This window comes from Nyctibius grandis, chromosome Z (assembly GCF_013368605.1).
Source record: "Nyctibius grandis isolate bNycGra1 chromosome Z, bNycGra1.pri, whole genome shotgun sequence".
NCBI classification, from domain to species: domain Eukaryota; kingdom Metazoa; phylum Chordata; class Aves; order Nyctibiiformes; family Nyctibiidae; genus Nyctibius; species Nyctibius grandis.
The window spans coordinates 98,269,226-98,290,704 of NC_090695.1; the positions used below are offsets into that span (position 1 = coordinate 98,269,226).

The following is a 21,479-nucleotide window of genomic DNA, read 5'->3' on the forward strand; positions in this document are numbered from 1 at the left end:
TGAACTTACGAGATTTGTGATCAAGATTTGTTCAAACTACACGAAGAGAGTCTATCTTGATTACTGTTGCAATGCTACATAATAAAACATCAACTTTTTTTCCTAATTGTCATCTTTGATGTCTTTAGTGCTTTGCATTGTAGTTTTTCTAGCTAGCTTAAATCTAAATAGTTTCCACTTCTTTTGCTCTTTCTTCATTAGCTGGTGTCTCCTCCTCCAATAGCTCTACTACAAGAGAGTGTTTCTCCCTCCAACCTGCAGATCTTCCACTTACTAGTTTCATTCTCCATGGGCTGAGGAGATTCTTGCATTGGGCTCTCTCCCACCCTAGCTGGTGCCCCAGCAGGCAGTGGGGAAGTCTCTTGCCACCCCGAAGGCTGCAGTGAAGGACAGACCAGATTGTCCTGTTCTCTTTCTGTAAAGCACAGACAATGAGCATTGATAATGTCTTTGCAGGCAGGCTCTGCTCCTGGGGGAAAAGGGGGATTTCAGGGGCTGGATACAGGTGACACTGAGGCTTTTTTGGACAGAAATTCCCAATGAGTGGGGAAAAAAAAAGTGTTGAGAATCTTACACAAAGTTCTTACACCCTTCCCACGAGGAAGCTGAGAACAGCCTCAGCCCTCAGACTTGAGTAGTCAACATCAAAGAAAAGTAACAGGCATGTCTGGGGCTCCTGACCACTTAACTTGGACCAACACCAGCAGACACGTAGGGAAGTCTGAATGAAGAGAAGACAACAGCAACTCATCAATTTGCTTCTGGCATTTTTTACTTAGTTTCATTATTTAGTTACAATCAGCTGGAAAACTTTGCTCCCACTCAGAGGTCTTGGCAGTGGCAAGAAATGGGGCTCTTTGAGAAACGTAATCATTAACATGCAGAACAGCCAATTTTCTCACCCTTAAACCCACCAGGGTTGTGCAGTAAAATATTGACATCATTTGTGTTGCAGTAACACGGCTGGGGCTTACCTGGCCTTGGGCTGGACAAAAGGCAAAGAAAGCTCCTGCTCTGAAGAGTCTGAAGTCTTCCCTTCAGACACAACACTGATTTTTTTTTTTTTGAGTGATTTGAAAGAGAAAAGTACCTAAAAGTGAACCCTGGGCTGTGTAACAGTTGCCTGCTAGCACTGAGCACCCCCTCACCCCTAGGCGTGGCTGTCTCCAACAGGCCTCAGAGCAGGTCGCAGGCTGGTCCCCCTCATCTTGCTTTCTCTTGAGGGAAGATTTTCAAGACAAGACCAACGTCATCAGGAAACTGATAAGCAGAGCAGGCAGGAGGTGGAACGTCATGGCCACAGCACCCAGAGGGGCTGAGGATGGTGCTAGAGGAAAAAGAGAGGGTGTTAGTGCAAAGAAATCAACGTTTGAACCATTCCCCCATGGGGGACAACATCTCTTTATGCCACATCCAGAGAAGATCTTTGGCCTTCTAACTGTGGCAAATAGCCACCCCTAACAGCACCACCAAGTCACAGCCCAAATCCAACACACAGCAGAGGAGGAAGCTCTGGAAGTGCTCACTCAGCTGATGTTCAGCCAGCGAGGGTGCTCTCAGGGGAATTACAGGACTGCTGCTCATCTTGGACCCAGAATTTCCTCTGCAAGCCTTAAGGCTCCTCAGGAAAGCTGAACTTGCTCCTCCTTGGTGCTGGGAGGTGATGGGAGGAGGTGAGCACTGCCCAGTGCGCTTTAATGGGACTGGGTGGATGGGTAGTGACAAATGCCTTCCTCCTTGCTGTAACCCAAACCCAAATATTCAAAGCACAACAATCAGAGGTCCCAACAATACGTACGCTGAAATTTGGGCGTTACGATGTTGATGTAGCCTTCTTGCGTTCCCCCAGTGAGCCCAATGTGCAGTTTATCCAGTTCTGATTGTTTCTGCGTTTGGACCCACTCCCGGATGGGAGACTTGTTCTGCCATTTCACCAGATCATGAAGATTTGTCCCCATCAGTTTCTGAACGTCAGAAGGTGTCAGGCTCTAGGAGAAATCAAAGAGCAAGAATTACAGATGTGAATGCAGGAATGGAAACAACACCTCTGATGAAGGTACTGATGAGGTTTCTATCAGCAGAAGTGTAAAGAACAAGGAAGACAAATTTCTGGTGAGTGGTTTCAGTTGGGACACTCTTGCCTTAGGTTACAGGCATGAACACAACGTTCCTCAAAGACTATTTCTGTCGTCCTCTGATGACAAGCCTCCTACACCCAGGTGGGGGTCCCAGTCCCTGCCCAAATCACTGGGTTTTCTTCCAAATTGATGATATTACTGCTAAGACTCGTTAGAAGATCTGCCACATAGCTGTGGACTGTAGTTTAGTGGAGGCCTGTCCCCTGCTCCTGCCACTACTCCTATGACAGCCTGCTCTGAAGGAATTCCCCAGTATGACTGGCTAACCATCCATGTATGACTCCAGATAACATTTCCAAAGAAGTTTTGGGCCAGTTCTCCACTTTCCTATTGTCTAGCATCATTCCGAATTTGATGGAGTGACTCTTGATTTACACCAATGGACAACGTGACCAAACCCAACTACTCAGCATGACATGAATGCAAGGAGTCAAACAATTTCCAGATTCAGCTCACCATCAAAGAATCTCTTCTTAACTTTGCCAAAGTACTAACTGTCATGTTCACATTGTCCTTGCTTAGAGCTCTGAGATCCACAGCAGGAGCACCCCCTGGGAGCAAAAAGAGAAAATATATCAACGCATGGAGGGCAGCCCTCAAGTGAGTGGTGTTGTGTGTCCATATAAGCTAGAGCTATAATGATGTCTCCAAAATTTACTGGGCTGGGGCTGCTAACAGAATGAATTCCAACTGCAAAATATATGGATGCTACTTCATTTTGCTGGGAGGTATTATTATGTTGGCCATTAAACCAATCTGTGACAATGCCAGATGCTAGATAGAGGGGTGAGAAGAGTTTGCTAAGGCTGTGAATAAATTCTTGGCTTAATAGGGGAAAAAAAAAACCTGTTTTGTGACATGGAGAAGGGCTGCGAGATCAGTGTTAAGCAGTAGCAGCTTGATTTCTCACGGATCTAGCAGATCTTATCCATCCCAGAAGTCGTGGGTTTGACTTCCCTGTGATAGTCTGACAATTGATTTGGGCAACTTTAAGTCAGGTACAGCATCCTTCAAGAACATTTTATGCCATCTACAAGTTGGAAAAGACCCAGACTCTGAAACTTTCAACAACTTGGCTTTGAAAATTCCCACATCTTAGATGGTATTTGATACCTGTTCAGTTTCTGGCTAAGACCTCTCTCTTTCCCCGTAACTGTTCTTTTACATACCTAGATATGGTTCAATAAGCTCATAGTAAGCAGGTAAATAGTGCTGGTCTGAGAAAGCACGTTTTGCTTTAGCATACAAGATGTCTTTTGTCATCTGTGAACAGGCTGAAGGATTCAGAGATGTCTTTCTGCAGAAAAATGAAGAGGTAAGGAGAGAGAAGATTTTATTATCTTCAACCTGAACAAATTTGGGACTCTGAGTATCTCTCTGGGATTCTTTACATAGGACATGTTACCCCCCCTCCCCAGTAGACAGGAGGTATGGAGAGAAGCTAAGCAAAAAAAATAATGTCTCAGTCTCCTGCTCAAAATGATGTCTTCTAAGCTATGTTGTCTCTGATGGTGCATAAGTTTAATGTATTTGCAAAGATATAGTCATTTAATTAATTTCATTTAGCAGTCTTTCAAAGGAATTTAAATTAAATGTAATTAACTTTTGCCTCTAGATAACTTGCTGATGGGAAAGTGCTTTTGCAAGAAGCCAAGAGCATCACAATATTCGACTTACTTCAGGCTGCTGGGGTCTATCATATTCAACTCTGCTGCATTTAGAAGGCACACGTATCTCGTACCAATCGCATCCAGTGCAGGGGCATTCAGGGCATTTCCCAAGCCAAGGTAGCGTTTAATCACTGCAGAAGCCTAGAAACACATTTAATTTTTTCAAAACCAAACTTGAATCAGAATGTATGTTTTCATCCTCAAAATAAAAACAAATGCAATAATTACAAAAATAAAATTGAATCATTTCAAATCTATTTGTTTGGACCTCAAGGATGGGCCAATCATCCGTGACCCCACTAAGCCAGACCTAAACCAGCAGCTCCCAAACCAGGAAGCAAACACGGGCAGGAAAGCAAAGCCAAATCCCCACCTGATCATTAGGGGGCTGATTTTTTAGCAAGGCAGCCAGCATGTCAACTGAAGTTATCTTCCATTTGGAAATGACCTCAGGGGCGATGAAAGAAACGAGAGGGCCCAGTTTGGGGAGCAGACTTGCAGGATACCCATCAGGATACGTCTGTGGAAAGACCGTTGTTATTGTTACGAACACTCATTATCACGCCCGTGCTTATGAATTTATGCTCTTTGCAAAATTCATGTGGAAAAGCCCAAAAGGTCTGCAAAGAATAAGAAACTAAAGCCAGTGAGATTCCACGAGCACATCTGTCCTTTTGCTGCTTGACAGCTCAGGCAAGCAGGCCCCAGGGGAAGGAACAAAACCTGAAGCACTGTGAACTGACTCAACACGGACCTGAATACTGGAAGTGACTGGAAGTGATGATTCCCCTCCACTTGGCTGGCACTTGTGAGACCCCATCTGGACACTACGTCCAGTTTTGGGCTCCCTGATACAAGAAGGACTTTGACAAACTCTAGCAAAGACTAGCAAGTCTAGCAGAGGGCCACTCTGGTCGAGGGGGCAGAAGCACACAACATACAAAGTGGGGCAGTGGGACTGAGGGAGATGGGTTTTTTAGTCTGAAGAAGACCAGGTGAGGATGTTATTACTGTCTTCAGCTATCTAATGAGAGATTACTGGGAGGATAGAGCCACACTCTTCTCAGAGGTGCACAATGAAAGGGCCATCAGGCAATGAAAATTCTGATTAGATATTAATAAACACATATTTGCACAGTAAAGGTGGTCAAATATTGGCAGAGGAGCCCAGAAAGGTGGTGGAGTCTCAGTCCTTGGAGATACTTAAACTCAACTGGACAAGACCCTGAGCAGTCTCATCAGTAGATAACTTGACATTCTTCAGCCTGGCATTACCTCATCCAAAATCCTCTTCAGCACAGCTAATTGCTGAGTAGTGAAGGCGTAGGTCAGTATCTGAGAGAGGTGATTCTCCAGACTGACATTCTTCAGGCAAGCACGTAACTCCTCAGGTGTGTAGTAAGTAGGCATCAAGTCATCATTAAGAACCGTCTCTGTTATCTTCTTGTCAGGTGGGCAACCTGTTGAAGGAATTATCAAATATGGTCAGTGTTAAATCCTTTTGCTTCAAGCTTTGAATGCTCCCTTGCTGGAGATGGATGGGTATGCAATCATGGTACCACCCTCCTCCTGGGTGACCTGCCACCAAGTGTTTCATAGCTCAACTCAGACACATTTAGGGAGACCCACAAGCATTAGGGTCAACCCTGATACCATTATGGATCAGAGGAAGGTCCCATACCATCAGCACGCTTATGCCTACTAGGCAGGAGTTCTTCGACAATGGTGGCCAGCTGTTCCCTTGACAGAGGTGACTCGTGGGCAAAGTTCTTCAGCCAAAGAGTTAAAGCATTCTGCAAAGAAAATGTTTCATCAGGGGGATGTTGCAATCTTGGGCGTACCACCAGCATAACGAGTCACTACTCACACAAACTTCATTGTTAAAGCACTACAGGCAGCAGACCTGCTGCTATAAGCCTGGAGATCTTTCCTTGGTGAGCCAAGGAAAGGCAAACTTCTAAATGCTTAAACTCTATCATATCCCACGCCCCATAAATGATTTTACCTCCTCACAAAGCACTGTATATAGTTACTACTGCTTTCCACCTCTGGTACTCTTCTGACAGTTAGAGGAAGAGGATGACAGCGATCTAGATTTGCAGTTCCAGGACGTCAGCTTGATCAGCCCTCACTTCTCACACACCATCCATCCCCCTGGGCACTACACTTTTAAATGAAGACACATTGGCTGAACAACCCCCATCATATTTCTTCCATGCTGCAGGACCTAGGAGTGCTTCCCAAACTCCCCACACCTCTACGAACAACTCACCCTGGGGATCTTCTGCAAGATGCTGTGATCAAATACAGGAATCAATCCACTGAGCTCATTCAAGGTAAAAGCTGACCATGCCACAGGAGGACTACATAGAAAAATTAGCAGGGATCAGCTTCCAAGGAAGAACAAAAAAAAACACCTTAAAAGCTGCCAGGATTATGTCCTTGTAACACTTGAACTTAAGAAAAATACAAGATTTAAATCCTAAAACTTCTTGATCACTGTACAGTGTCTCTGTCAGATACAGGCAGGGATTTATCAAGCATCTGTCGGTTTGACAGGTAGGAACAGAAGGTTTTCTGAAAGTCAGTAGCTGACAAACAGCTAGAGCCCACCTGTGTTCATCAGGACAGTCTCAGAGAAGTTTGGTTAATGAAAAATAGACCAGAGGAAAGGCTTTTGTAACTAGAGCAGGGGAGACACAGAAGTGACAATGTATTTTTCAGTGGAATTCCAGCCAAACCTTTCAGCTGAAAGAAGTTCAAGTAAAACAATGTAAAAGGCCCAATGTGAAATTCAAGCAATGAATTATTCAAGTTTTTGATCAAGCTGGTTGGCTGGAGATAACTCAGGTCTTAAAAGGACAATGGTTTTGTTTAAGGGAACTGTTTTGCTGATGCCTAGAAAAAAAATTCATACCCAAATGTGGTGTTACCACTGCTGATGACACTCCTAATAGCCTCTTCTTGATCAGGCAGGAGAGATTCACACTGGCTTAATTGCTTCAGCAAAGTCCCACCAGAACTTCTAATGTATTCTCCACCCAGGTCACAGACCAGACGTCCCAGAATCTCTGCATCTTCCTCATTTACTTGTGTGCCAGGAATTTTCTGAAATAATACAAGACAGAGGCATTAAGCAGAACTGGATGGCACTGTAGAAGAGCATTCTTGTCCTGCTGACAGCTGACAACCCCAAGTTTCCCCCAGCCTTGTGCAGAGCTGTCCCCTGACCACATACCAAACATGCTAAAGCTTCCAGGAGCAGCTCTTTCCGCTGAGACGACTCTCTTTGCAGAACATCAAGATTTGCTTTCCCAATCTTAGTGAAGTACTGCCTACAGCCTCCTGTCACTGCATAGTCTGAAGGACTAGAAAGACAAATACTCCATGAATTCCAGTGAATATTAAACAGTTGGTCAGTTCCAAGGCTGTTCAACACACACTGTGTCCAATATAACATCTTCCACATCCACAGACTAAACTCTATGCAGCTGTTGTTCCCAAAGACCCTAGTCCACATTTTTTTAAAATTCATTTTCACCTTAAAGAATCTATCTTGAGACTTAGCTTAAAATTGTTCAGGATTTGGACACAGAACCACAGTGGGTAGCTACTGGAACAAAGAAATCCACTCTACTGTCTGTTTTCTTTGATGTTGTAAGGGAAAAGCACATTCACAGAGGCCAGGAAGCACTAGAACTACATACTGGTTTCATATCCAAATAGATATATTTAAAAAGAGCTTCACAGTGTTTATATTAATATCATGGATGGCTGAATCTGAAAGGACCTTAAAACCCTTTTGAAAGCTTTCTGCAACCTGATTTTTTTTTCCCTGTAAGGAGGTCTGAACAAGTCTGAAATACACATCAAACATGAACTAGTCATTACCAGCTAGGTAATGAAGTAATACCTCTTTCTCCCACTAAGTACTAAGGCAACAACATGAAAACCATGGCACAGTTACCTTAAAAACAGCAACAGGTCTTTAGGATAGTTGTCTAAGTCCTTGGGAATCCCACGCAGCGTCACCATCTTCACTAAGCAACTCAGCTGAAAGGACACCAGTTTACATCAAAGAAAGAAACCAGCATGAAAACATAAGAAAAAATAAAACAAATATAAAAGATTTTACTCTGCTTCAAAGTAAGGGGAAAAAAAAGATAGAAATCAGAGGTTTTGTTGCTGAGAAACCTGGTCAGTTGGGTTTTGAATTCTCTTTTCAGGGAAATTCAGAACTGTGGGGTGGAGACCCAGGACCAGTTACATTTGTTCTAGTCCCTTAAGCTGAAAGTTTTTGTTCTTGCTGAACAATCCTCATCGTCATGACAACATCAAACACAGCATTTCAAAAGATGGGAACTGACCTGCTCTCCTCCTAGCTTGACATTCTTCTTCTTCATGACTTTGGCCAGCTCCTGAAATCTTTCAGCTTCCATCTCATTGGCAGCTGCACATGTGAAGCCCTGGAGGACTGACTGGGAAAGCCTGAACGTTTACAGAAGGCAAATCAGAAGGGCAAGGACTTCAGGAGAAAATTCAGTGCTGATCTCCCACGCAAAATGACAAATACAGCAAGCATAAACCCCCCCCATGCTCAAAACTTAATGCTCTCTGAACTCCATCCCCTCAATATTGCTAGTCTTGACCTATGTGGCAGATCAAGAAGCCAGCACTAGTCAAATAAACATAATCTAGAGACTCGTACTGGAAGGAGAAATGCAGAGCCCTCCACCCTAAGCAGTATTGCTGTATCCTGATTTACATGGTCAGTCTCCTCCCTGTGTTTTCAGTACATACCACACTTGAAAGTGGAATGGAGTTGTGCAGATCCTCATCACTAAGCATAGTTTGCACAGCCTGGGATAGCTCAGGGAGAAGTCCTTACAAATTATATTGCTTTCTATACAGAAAAGCTTTTATTGTGAAATTAGCAGGACGCTGATGTCGACTCCATTGTTTTTCCAGATATTTATCACAGTTTTCCTTATTTTTCATCTCAGATACAAGAGCTGACAAGAGTCACATCTCAGCCCTGCTAAATTTAATCCCTGGAATAGCACTGACTTATTCTCCAATCAGAAATACCTCCCACAGAGGCAGTCAGAAGCAAGGTTCCAGGTGCAGTCTGAGCCAGCAGCATCATTTTAGAAAGCAAGTGTGGCTTATGGGTGTATCTTGCAGCTGACACCCTGGGAAATCTTGATGCCACATGCCTGTGTTTGGGTTTGCATGATATTACCCATCTGTTGCTATGGATTGAACACGGTGGGTCTGCCATAAGTAGCAAAGGAAACACAGAAACTGCAACCAAAGCAAACACAAACATGGAAAATGGAAGGAGAACAACGCTACCTGCTGAAGTCAGGCTCTGTCTTTATCACATCACTGAAAAACACGGCAGCCTGGGAAGCAAAGCCAGAGTGTCAATGGTTTACCACGCTCTGCTGCAACATTCACCTGTATTTTCAGACAGATTTGCAGAGCGGACTCACAGCTCTGCAGAGCCCAGTGTTGACAGTGAGGGGTAAGAAGGACACAAGGCACTAGCATCTTACCTGTTCTTGGGTCCACATTTTACTGTTGAGATCCTGAATATTGGGCTTCTCTTCCCCAAAAACAAGCAATGATTTTGGAATGTAACTGGCCAGAGCATCAGGGATATATTTAACCAGGTCAGCAGGGTGGTCTACACTGGAGGAAATCTTTAAAAAAAACAACAAAACATATCATTCAAACCCTGTGGCTAAAATAAACAATTGCTGGAGAAGAAACGACAACTGGAAAGAAGCCAGGCAAATTCCCCTGCTTATCATCTAGGCATTTCTTGTAGACTTAACACTATGAAATAGTTTGACAGATTCATCAGACTAGGAGAGCTGCTTGGAGCTAATACCTGGGTCCTGATGAATGGGAACAATTCGGTCTCTTCTCAATTTCCTACCTCCTGGCTTTATGCCCTAAAAATGTTTAATCAGCCAGAAACAAGGGACATGTCTTTCCTCTCTGCCAACCCAAGAATGTCCCAACTTGCCAAAGGCACACTGCAGAACAATCCTGTGGTGAATGAGGTGAATTATTTCCCTAATGCTTCACATAGAGCCCTGGCAGCCCCGTTGCCCCAGGACATGCTATAGGCAGGGCCTCTGGTGCCAAACACAGGTCAGAGTCTTTCCTACCAGAGGACAAACAACAAACTTGAATGCTACACATGCAACTTGAAGGCTAAAGTCATGGCAAGAAAAAAAGGCAAAGAGTTGTCCAAATCCTACACAATCACATAGGGGGATGAAATAGAGCATTGCTGAAGGACCAGTCTACCCTAAAAGGGACTTTCTAAGCACCTTCACTTCTCACATGTTATCACTCCAAACCATGACAATATCCTTTCTCTGAGAGCATCTTTTCAAGGCAGTGGGGAGCAGCTTCTAGAAGCACCCTATAAAACAAGTCTCTTCTGCCCTCCTCCCCAAGAGGCTTAGCAGGACACACTGGCTGGCAGCCAAGGACATCTACACAGGCACAGTGACAGGGACCCGAGATGCTTGTTCTGCTGCACACTCTGTTTAGCAATGATAAATACCCCCAAGGGAATGCTGTCTGGGTGTGCGTGTGTGTGTGTCCATGCCTGGCCCCAGGTAACCAGTGTTCTTAGCTGTGAGTCACTGGAGCTTTGCTAATTTACACTGCCTGAAGAGAAAAACAACTTCACCTTTTCCACAAATGTCATTTTCAGAGCAGAGGGCAGGGTCACCATTTGCTGAACAAACTCAGGCAACTTAATGGCTTCCAAGATCACTTCTGGAGCCAAACTTTGGAGTGTGCTGCTGTTGAGGCCAGCCACCAAGCTCCCTAGCTTTGCCAGGCTCTGTCCATCCAGGATCTGAAAGGGAAAGCATGCAGGCATGAGTATACCAAGGGCCAAACATCATTTGCTGGCAGCTAGCTGTACCAGGTGTGAGGTGTGTTTATAGACCTTATCCTTTGTACCTGATAGCCAGAGCTGAGCAGTTTGTTGATAATAGTGCTGGATTGCTCAGCATTCCAGCCACGAACTTCACCCAGGACAGGAATAGATGCTTCGAGGTCTTCATCACTGATGCCGTTTTCGATGTCAGATATGGACAGCCCAACTGCAGCCTGGCCCAACGCACGCAGGACTGCAGGAGGGAAGTGCTCAAACTTTCTCACCAAAGAGGATGCAACCTGAAAAGGTCCCACACAGACAGAAAAGAAAGTCAGAGCAACAATGAGGTGAGCCTCCTGGATCCTATGGCCTTTGGATGTCTTAAATCACTCGACTTTCTGCCTCAAACTCGTATGATGAAGCCTGTTGATGGGCTGCCTCCCCCCACTGGGTTTTTGCAGATCATGAAACACCAGCCAGATGCCACAATAAAAAAAGCAAGATGGCCTACAGGAGCATACACAGGAAGAGGCACGAGAGTTGATCCTCAGCCCTCACAGATTTTGCCTAGGTGAATGAAGAACTGAGTCGCAGGGCTGGACAGGTTACCTGCAGTTCCTCTCTTCTCGGGGAGGAGGGAGCTCTCTCTCCAGTTATTCCTCTGTGTGTCACGTTCAACGGGCAGTTCTTACTGATCCTCTGGGCCAAGCTCAAAGCCTCATCTCTGCTCAGGTTGCTCACTGCCAAGGGGCTCAGGTAGCAAACAAATCTGTCTGGGAGACTGGAAGTGGGAGACAAGGAGGAGAGGTTGCCAGCATGATAGACAGTGGCTCTGTCAGATCTTTTCTCTTTTTCCCAAGGATGCTCTTTCCCAGTGCACGTTTCCCCTGATTCATTTTAGCTCTGACGATGCTGATGCTCCTGTTTACAGAGCACTGCTGTGTCATGCAAAACTGCTAAACCAGGCAAGGTGTGCTGTTGGTCATTAGTTGGTGGCTAGCAACGCATGACTCTAATCTCCCAAGGTTCGAAACTCATGGTCTGGCCCTCCCCAAGATCAAGTGCAATGAAATTATTTGAGGAACAGAAAAATGCTTTAAAGGTTTCATGGAAGCAGCCACCAGAATCACCACTCAGCAAACTTTTCTGAAGTCATAGTACCATGCTAAGCCATAAGTCAGGTCAGGTCCTGTACCTCGATAAGGGAAAACCAGGTCCAGAGGTCAGCAGTGAGGTATAGTACACAGCCGTCTCCCGAAGCAAGGTGAGGTTGCTGATCAGCTGTATATTGACTGGATCCCTGGCAAATTTTTGAAGCTGAGGGTGTTGACATGGGAAAAAAAAAACACAAAAATAATTTAGATGGATACTTCAATCCTGACAGTCACTTGGGACAGTTTGAACAAACCTCACGTCAAGCCATAAGGGTTTTTTCACCTGGCTTTAAACTTGTGAGGAAATTTATTTTTTGTTTTCAAGTAATACATCAGGACCTTGTTCTATTTATCTTTGCAGTCCAAGGGCATGGTAAGCCTCTCACTCTATGACTGCTGCAAGTCACAAAGGTGGGAGAGCTGCTAAAGGACGTGGCCCTGCCCCTACAGCACCGCTCACACACGCAGGCCTGGTGCAGTCATTCACTAAACCAGGCCCAGACATCAGTCCAGTCTTGAGATAAAGTTGGGGTTTGCTCATCTTATTGACTCCAGTTTGCTTTCTGCAGAGTTACCTACATGAAATCAACATCTGTGCAAGTGCCTTATCACAAGAAATCACGATGGGGGGAAAAAAATAAGAACTGAAGTGACTGTTCACAATAAATAAACAAGAGAAATGTTCCTGCTGGCAGCACCTCCATGAATTTTGGACATTGCAGGTCCTTCATCACCACGATGAGCCTGCACTTACTGTTGGTTCATCACCAAAAAGCTGCAGGTCTCCAACAGAAGCATGCTCCAAAAAGGATCCAAGATAATTTGCAAACCAAGCAGTGGAATTCAGACCTGGGACAGCTGCACTGTAGCATTTCTGGCTTGATCCTGCAAAACAGACAGACACCATAAAACTACAGACTTGCACTGTATCAGGAAATCAGCGGAGATTGGAGATTTCCAAAGGCAGAACAGGCTCCAGTCTATCAGAGAACTCAGCAGGGAGCTCCCCAAGCGCCTCTGATCACACATTATGCTCAAATAGGCTTGTTTGTGCATTCAGATTACAAATGCACACGGGACAGGACACATGCCTCATTCTTACACAGCCCTCTAAATATTTCATCACCAGTCTCTTTCTTCCTCTCTTCAAATCTGCCAAAAACTTTGTGCAGGACATTAAATTTTTGCATGCAAGCTACTGCCTGCAGACAGCGGAGTGTCTCACCTGGGTCCCCTGTCTGAGCTAACTTCTGAGCTGAATTCTTTCGCTCTCAGAACCAAACCCTGCACCATTCTTTTGCAACAAAAGCAGCAAATGCCATTTGCACAAGATATAAGTCAGCATAGGACTGACTGTGCCGATTTATAAAAATTGTGGATTAATAAAGCCTTCAGGCAGGGAAATGTTTCCTGATACCAATTATCACTGTCATATTCCCAGCCTATTTCCATTGAAGAGACAATATAAACTCACAAAAAAAATCTGTGAAGCCTCAGCCCTGTAACAGATTGCAGCTAATGTTGTAGCATACATCAGTGGCTTAAAGCATTGTTTCTTAGAGAAAATCAAGTCACTTACCATCCTGGATGAGATAGGATTTGATCCCAGCATAAAGATTCCTCTGTTCTTCCACGGGAAGGTCAGAATATATGCCATTCAGGGCAGCGACTCTAGAAGAAAGGCAGACATCTCAAACACAGATGAAGTCAAACCTGGCAGGGCTGGATTCTCACAGAAACAGCTGTTACTTGAAGACTGATTTTATCCATCACATCCCTTTCCAAAGCTACCAATGTGATTTCCCTTCACAACCGCCCCCACAATCATCTGGGGGCTGCACTACCAGTCCTGGGTACTGCTTTGGAAACAGTGCTAGCAGGGTCATTACACATGCACTGACACAGAGGATGGGTTACAGGGTCAGCAGGTGTGTTACAAAGCCTTGGAGAGAGCTCCTCAGAGACCCTGCCTGGGCCTCCATCAGTTCACAGTGCTTAGAGGGTTTAGCCCCTTGTTTTGGGAGGCTGGAGCGAGGGCTCCTTTCCTATCTCAGCAACACAGGACTGAAACGATGTTTGTGTTCAGCACTTACATCTTCTGAAACGTCCCACACGACACGTTTTTGGCATGGAGGCATGCAAAGACCTTGGGCTCGGCCAGGAATGGCTGAAGCCCCTCATGGACCCACTGAGATAGAACAGGTGGGCTCTCAATATCAGGCACTTGCAACATCTTCTCCCATAGGCCATTAATGAAGATCATGTTCCACTCGAGAGAAAGAGGCACATGAGAAAACTGAAGGCAAAAGATGAGAAGAAACACATGAATCCAAGTGAATATGGACTTCTAAACAAACATTGACATAAATCCATGTGAATCTGAACGTTATGAACAGAATCACCCCTAGCAATAACCCCCTCTCTGGATAGCTCCTCTGCTACCACAGCAATATTTGTGCAACTCAAGCACAGTCAGCCTGTAGTTCACATTGGAACCCCAGGTCTGTGTTGCTACTGCAGTTAGCAACAGCTCACCTACGTGAACTCATGGTTGTTATTTCTGTCTTCCCAGCTATTTTTAACAGCACTGAACTCTGTGTTGGTGGAGATCTGTTGATTGAAACATTACCTTTTTAAAATAAGGTAATGTTAAGGTAAAAACCAAGGTAACGTTAATTAAAGCCTTCCACTGGCATTAATGTTACAGGTGAACAAGTAGTTGGACATGTGATACCCACCCGCTGGCTGAACGTAGTCAGAGCAGCTACAAGCTTCTTGGCATCATATTTGGAAAAGAACAGAATGGAGTATTCTGGATCCATAGCACTGGCAGGTTTAGGGGTAAGGCAAGAATATAAGGATGTGAGGAAATCATCCTGAAGGTCCTGCAGCCAAGCACTCTGAAAAAGAAAAGGGAAATGCACACAGAGATAATAAAAGGTGTGTCACATTCAGAGATGCTGCAGTATGCAATCTCCTTCAGGTCTGCTTCACTTGCTCACCTACACGTGAGCCTTCAGCCCTGTAAGGTGATGAAACCTGTTGACAGAAGAGTCAGAAGAAAGTCCAACTTAACACTGACTTGAAGCAAGTCTAAACTTACCCAGCTCCAAATGCTCGATCCTGTGTTACCTAATCTGTGCTCCCCACAAGCAAAGGGTGGCTTTAAAAAACTTGATTCAAAACTGTTTCCCACCAAAAAAAAAAAAAAAAGGCCACTTGATCAAAGTGAAAACTTCCATGGGGAACTTTCTCATTCCAGGAACATTTGTCAGTGAAAAAAACCAAACAAAAACCCCCACCAGCAAGTATTTGAAGAAATTACATCTTTTTGTTAGAAAGCATCCCCCACTTCCACAGACAGCCCCAGAAAGGCCCCCGTGGTGGTGTAGCCACTCCTGAGCCTCATGACGCAGAGCACACGTTGCCTGGGAAGGTGACATTGCCACAGCTCAGCGCTCTGGATGGTCCCTGTGTCCCAGCATGTTTGACCCCATCCCTTCTTCTCAGTCTTGTGAGGGAAACCTTGACAACCCAGACCCCAAGCCTGCACAAGGCTTTGGCCACTCCATTCACAGCCAACAGTGGGCCTGCTTTTAAGATAGAAATAGCACTATTGTCAAGGAAAACAAGTCACACTAGCCCATGAAAAGGGGACTGCCATTACCTGTGCACAGGCGAATTGACCAAAAGTGAGGCTGCAGGGGGAGGCTTGGCCACGGGCTATCTCAAGAAGCATCTCTTGGCTGACACTGGTGGAGAAAAAAGCAAAGACGTCACCTCCATGCCAGCTGCCCCAGACCTGCAGCATCTGGGGGCAGAACTGGCCAGGAGCTGGCACTCCATCAGCAATACATCTGCAAATGCAGGCATGGAGCAGAGCTGCCCAAGCCCAGACAGTCAGGGAGAGGCATCTGAATGCCTCTGACCCCATGTTTCTGTTCATTGAAGTTTTGTTCATCTGCAGCAGGGACAGCTGGTAGATACTCTTGTGTAAAGGGTCCAGCCCATCCGTTAAGGAGGAAGAGCAATGCCAGGCAGCCATAACAACGAGGCACAGCCCACATAAATACAGAGGAACAAACAAACAACACAGATGATGAGAGTTATTTGCTGGCAGGGAGAGGGTACTTGTAAATTGTTGACCCTTAGGTAGAAATCACGTTCAGTGAAGGCTTGAAGCAGACCTGTTTGAGTCTTAGGTCCCCACCACCAGCCAAGCTAAGCTCAGCACCAACACCACAGCTCTTGGAGCAGTAAATCCCCCCGGCGTCAGGCTGGCTGACACACCAGGGACTTGCCCTGCCTTTCTTTGTCCTGCACACAGAGCCCCAGGAAGACATTTTCCCTTCACTGTTTCAATAAGTGCAACTAGAGCCCTCCCTGCCCACAGGCAACCCTGGGACTTTGTGGGAAGAAAGATGCTACACCTGGTTTCAGAGGCTTCCTGCTACCTGAAGTGACATCCCCAACAAACCAGTATCACTCCCAAGGAAAATGCTGCCAAGGTAATTTGCTGATGGTTGACATACCTTTTCACTGAAGCACACACAGCAGATTCTGATTCCCCAAAAAAAAGAGAGAGAGACAAAGATAAAGGAACTGTGATAGTAACATGTATACAGAACCATGTCTGAATCCTCCTTATGGAGATTACTTGGTAAGAAACTCACCATTGACAGCGGAGCTGGAGCACTGCACCAGAAGAGAGAAAAGAGATGATCTTATCATGCAGTTACAATGGTAGCACAACATTATTTGTGATCATTGCATACAGACATGTTAGCTGCAATCATTTGTATTTGGATCTGGCCTGAAACACACACAAACACCCAGATCCAGAGCTCCCATCTTGCCATGCCAGGTAGTTGTCATCTGCAAAATTCCTATCAGTACTGGCTCTGTACTGCAAACAGTTGGAAAGTTCATGGTTGTGCAAGTCCTCCCATCACTCAGGCATGAGGGATAGACTGTTCTCCTGATGATTTGAGTGTGGTCAATGGGTGTCACCTTCACTGGACTGTCTGGTGATGTGCTTGCACTGAAGCCCTGCATAGACCTGGACAAGCTGTTCCCACTCCACTCACTGCCCGGGAAACAGGAGTGGGGAGGCACTTGCCATACACCTCCATGCTCAGTGCACTGGACCTGGCTTGTAGCAATTGATTCCCACCAAAGCACTGCTATTAGGAAGGGGCCCACACTGACCACCAACCCACACATGCTTTGCAAGTAAAGACATGGATGACACATATTTTAAACACACGAGTTTGCCTTACCAGGTATGTCCCAGCAGAAGTTGCAGCAGCTACCTGCCAACCTGGAAGACAATGTGCCATGATTTTAGCAGCAAACCAGGACAAAGCTCACTCCCACAGCCTAGCCCCTGTCTGGCTTAACGGACCATGAACATCACTTATCTCACCACATTATTTTGTTCCTTATTCTTGACACAGTATTTCACAGAATCATTTCTGTCAGACCTTTCTGCTGTTTTCTCTTTGACTCTGTGACAGCTGACGGGGTGAGCAAACATGAGGTACTCCTCTATCCACCCCGGGTCAGTCCGGCAGAGGACAGAAAGTGGTGTCTTAGATGCATGAGGGACTGGGGATTGCATGCACCTCTGTCCCCAAAGAAGAAAAGCCAGGGAAAGGGGCAGAAACAACACTCTGGGGCTGGTCCTTCTCTCCAGAACTTCCTTACCCAGTATCCCTTGTGCACCACGACCAGCCCATGGTCAGCCATCAGCCTGGGAGGCCAGGCTCACCATGCTTGTACTTCCATGTTGCTTTTAGCTTTGCAGCTTCTACTTGTTTCTTACATCAACATATCAACTGCAGCCAAGCCTGTGCTGTATTTCATACATTTTTCCTGCTAAGTCCTCAGCTGGATTAAAATCCCCCTGTGCTGCAGAACTGCACAGGACACGGGTAACGCCAGTGTACGACAGCCCTCACACCAGTCCCGCCCGAGAGCTTGACAGGGATTTACTGAAAGAAGCCAACCTGTCACTGCTGGCTCTGGGCAGGTTTGTACAAATCCTCCACTTGCCTATTCCTTGTTTCCCAACTTTAACATTGTTCCTGATGGCAACTTACATCTCCCCTGCCAATGCTGTGAAGCTGGAGAGGTGATGAAACACAAGCTTAGGAAATCAGTAACAACATACACAGACTCAAATCTCCCTGGCATTAGTATTATTTACTTCAGATAAGGAGCCTGCCAAGCTCAGCATCCCCTGTGCACAGAAAAAAAAGGGAAGGTAGAGACTTCCCACGAGTTTCTGACAGGACAGAACAAGTGAATGCAACAAACACTACGTGAAAAGAGAGGCAGGGAGAGGGCAAAGGCAATGGTTAGAGGCTTCTGAGGTTACACTGGCAGGCTGTCACAGTTTGCTAGCACTGAATCACCGAAGTGATTTTTGTCAGTGTGTTTCTCTAGTGGTGCCCTCGGTCAGCACTGTCACCTTCACCCATCTCCTGGGGCAGCTGTGCCTGATCTCAGCCCACAGCGAGGCACCAGGGCCCTGCAGAGCTGCCTGCCACAGCCGCCCCTCACCGCACTCCCCCACCACCACCACGCCACACGGCATGCCCAGTTTGCACCACTCTCCTCCCACTCCTTCACCTACATCCCATGCCCCATCTGGGTGTGTGGCAGAGTAACACAGCACTGAAAGTTTGGCAGTTACCTCCCAGCAGCGAGAACAACACCAACTTCAGCGACTTTGGATGAGGCACTACAGCTGACAGGAGGCTGAAGTGGCTACAGAGATCACCCCCACCATGCCTCATCTCCTGGACCCATGGACCAGCTAGCCCAGGGCCAGCTGAGTAGTGCCCAGCAAGCACACAGAGGTGTGGCAGAGCTCAGGTTCAGCATGATTGCTCCAGTGACTAAAGCACCAGTGGCTCCCAGCCCTCACAGCCCCCTGGGGGAAGCACGGTCAGGATTGGTGTTATCTACAAATATTTGGTCAGAAGTGACTCATGGGGGAAACCTGGAGGAGCTGAGCCCCAAAACCAAAACACAGAAGCAACCTCCTGTGGTTCCTCCACACCATAGGGCTAACCAAGAGGCCAGCGCCAGAGGCTGGCCCTGAGGCCATGCTTCCCTGCTTGCAGACAAAGATGGGCTGTTTCCACTGTGATAATCACTTCCTGCTCACCTCAGGACTGGACCGTGGAAACATAGAGCCAAGCCCTTCAGCCCCACTCTTGGAAAGCTCTTATGTGTATGTTTAAGTTTAACCATGCAGATCGTCCCATTGATTCGAAAGAACAGTGTTCAGAAACACCCACGCAGGGAGAAGGAGGAAGAAGAAGGGTGGCTTCTCGCTCTAAAAGATCAGAGAGGATCCCAACCCACTATCACAAAAATCCTCATTGTATGACAATAAAACCCCCATCTCACAACAGCACAACAAAGGCTACGGACTCAGCTCATGTCATGAACCACCTAAGATATGTCCACATCACTCTGGGAGCAGCACCCTTCCAAAACACTGCTTCCACTCCCGAGCTTTGTTAGTGCACAGGCACACCAGGCTCAGGGAAGCCTTCTCTAACGGAGAGGCTGTCTCCTTCACCCACGTACGCTGTGCTGTCCACAGCTCACCCACTCTCCACAGTCCCTCCTCCTCCATGAGGGCACTTCTGTGCCACAAGGTTGCTGAGCACTGCCCTGTCTCCCCACTGCTTCTGTACAAGGCCATTCCTGTTGACAGGGTGGCACCACCATGCTCAGATCTCCTGTCCTTCCCTTTCAGAAACCTGTTCAGGGACTCTCCAAAACTTGTGTTTTCTTTCTTCTCTCTTTGATCCATCCCCAAAGGGCAATGCATGCAAGCTGCTGGATGCAAACTCTCTACAAGCTCTGCACATTTCTGATACTCTGCCTTTCCTCCACCCCCAGTATCTAGGGCATTTACAGAAGAAAATGGGTGGATGGATGGGGGCAAGAATGGCCCAAAGAAACTGAATGATTTCCCACGGCTGCACGCTGAGCCAGCGGCCAACATGAGAACACACCACCAAAATTACTGACCTGCCAGGCTGAAAAGCAACTGCATTAAGAGCCATTAACTTTTACAAGCAACCTGTGTACTTCTGCTGGACAGAGACATCCCTCCTTGTATAGGATGTTAATAGAAAATTGGAAAAATCACATTTGCATCAGGGTGTCCATAATACATTGGTTAGTTTTGAACAGCAACAACTGCTTAATTAATGAAATAAAGTTATCTGTTTATTTGTTCTCCTTTCTTTAGTACTGACAACTAAGCCTACTGCAGAGAAAATTATGGTCCTTTTATGTAGCTGTTCCCCAGCTGGTGGCTCACTAGCTTGTCTGTAACACTACAAGTTCGTGTTTTATTGTCATGAACATCCACTGCAAACATGATCACAAGTCTGATGAGGAAGGAAGAATAAAGTGCTGACACTTTCTGAAAGAAACCAAGATGCTGCTCTGGAAACCCTTACTACCAAAAAAACAGAAGGAGGGAAAGCAGGGTAATATTAGTGGATTCAGCTAAGATTATTTCTTAAGTGCTTTCTCAGAGACACCTGGATACTCCAACAAAAGCAGCAGATATCTCTCAATGGCAGGAGGAGAATGAGTTCCAGTTTTGTCTTTCCACTCTGTTTATTACAAAAACTAACATATTTTGGTTCACAGATACAATAATAAACAAGCATAACTAAAAGCTGGGGATTTAGAGCAACCAAAGTAATGTTCAATAGTCTTTCAGCACAATTTTCTCTTTTGAGGGTTATCTCAACTACAGCTGTTGGTCAGGAAAATCCTCCCGGGACACCCGTCACCCTCACAGTAACACTCACCAATCAAAAGAAGGAAGCCCAGCCCTGGGAGTGAAGGCAGCATTTCTGCAAAGGTCTTCAGAGCGCCCATACCTGCAAAAAATCACCTTATTTCAGCCAAGAAAAATCAAACGTGAATAATGCTTAATTGCAAAACCAAACTCAGAGTAGGAAAGTTAAAAGGTGACTGTCTCACAAGTAAACTGACACGTGCCAAACCCTTCACAAAACCTGTCTGAAAGCAGACCCAAAGCACACGAGAAACTACTGGGGGTCTGCTATGCCTGGGAAAGCAGAGGTGCACGCAGAGAATTCAGAGTTAGTTGAGCTACATTCACTGCTATCTGGCAGAGGGGGTAAGAGGTTGCCCAGTCCTGCTGGCTAACTGTGGCACTTACCTCCAAGCCACTAGTCACCAGGCACTTCGTGTGCAGGGCTAGGATCAAGAGGGCTGCTTTTCACTGAGCAAACCAGGGCGTGTCTCTGGCTTCTCAAAACTGCATCTGAACCTACAGGATGGATTTGGAACACTGGACACACCTCTAAGTTCTTGACGATACAAATGTTCAGCAGTACAAATAAATGTGTGTTGTTTGTTAATGCTTGTCATTCCTAGGATACAGTAGGAAACACTGAGCCTGCATGGAGTGAGCAGGACGAGAGCAGCGAGTAGGTGCATTCCCACCCTGCCCTGTGCAGGACATGTTTGCCATTTACAAGAGGCAACAAAAATAAAGCTGCACTCCCAGGACAGAGCTACTCTACGACCACCTTCCTCCAGT

At 46.0% G+C, this 21,479-nt stretch overlaps 1 protein-coding gene across 1 annotated transcript; it reads right to left on the reverse strand.

Moving 5' to 3' along the window:
* Positions 1-829: 829 nt before the first annotated feature.
* LOC137676289 (mesothelin-like) lies at positions 830-18,467 on the reverse strand. The gene is made up of 22 exons (XM_068422987.1): positions 18,434-18,467; positions 17,149-17,189; positions 16,543-16,564; positions 16,402-16,429; positions 11,325-11,496; positions 10,799-11,014; positions 10,521-10,691; positions 9,367-9,513; positions 9,164-9,213; positions 8,176-8,296; positions 7,776-7,861; positions 7,047-7,176; positions 6,726-6,916; positions 6,081-6,171; positions 5,490-5,601; positions 5,084-5,268; positions 4,182-4,328; positions 3,816-3,949; positions 3,308-3,435; positions 2,595-2,689; positions 1,799-1,988; positions 830-1,327 (listed from the first exon to the last, which is right to left on the reverse strand). Exons 1-22 carry the CDS (start codon positions 18,465-18,467, stop codon positions 1,233-1,235), a joined length of 2,586 nt encoding a protein of 861 aa, XP_068279088.1. The 3' UTR covers positions 830-1,232.
* Positions 18,468-21,479: the final 3,012 nt, after the last annotated feature.

What these genes read in the sequence shown, in the direction of transcription:
- LOC137676289 (XM_068422987.1), bottom strand. Translation starts at nt 18,467, where the DNA reads ATGCCGTGTGGCGTGGTGGTGGTGGGGGAGTGCG. An exon ending in AAATGTGGACCCAAGAACAG is followed by an intron (nt 9,214 to 9,366) that starts GTAAGATGCTAG and finishes TTTGCTTCCCAG; the next exon opens with GCTGCCGTGTTTTTCAGTGA. An exon ending in GCTTATTGAACCATATCTAG is followed by an intron (nt 2,690 to 3,307) that starts GTATGTAAAAGA and finishes TTTTGCTCCCAG; the next exon opens with GGGGTGCTCCTGCTGTGGAT.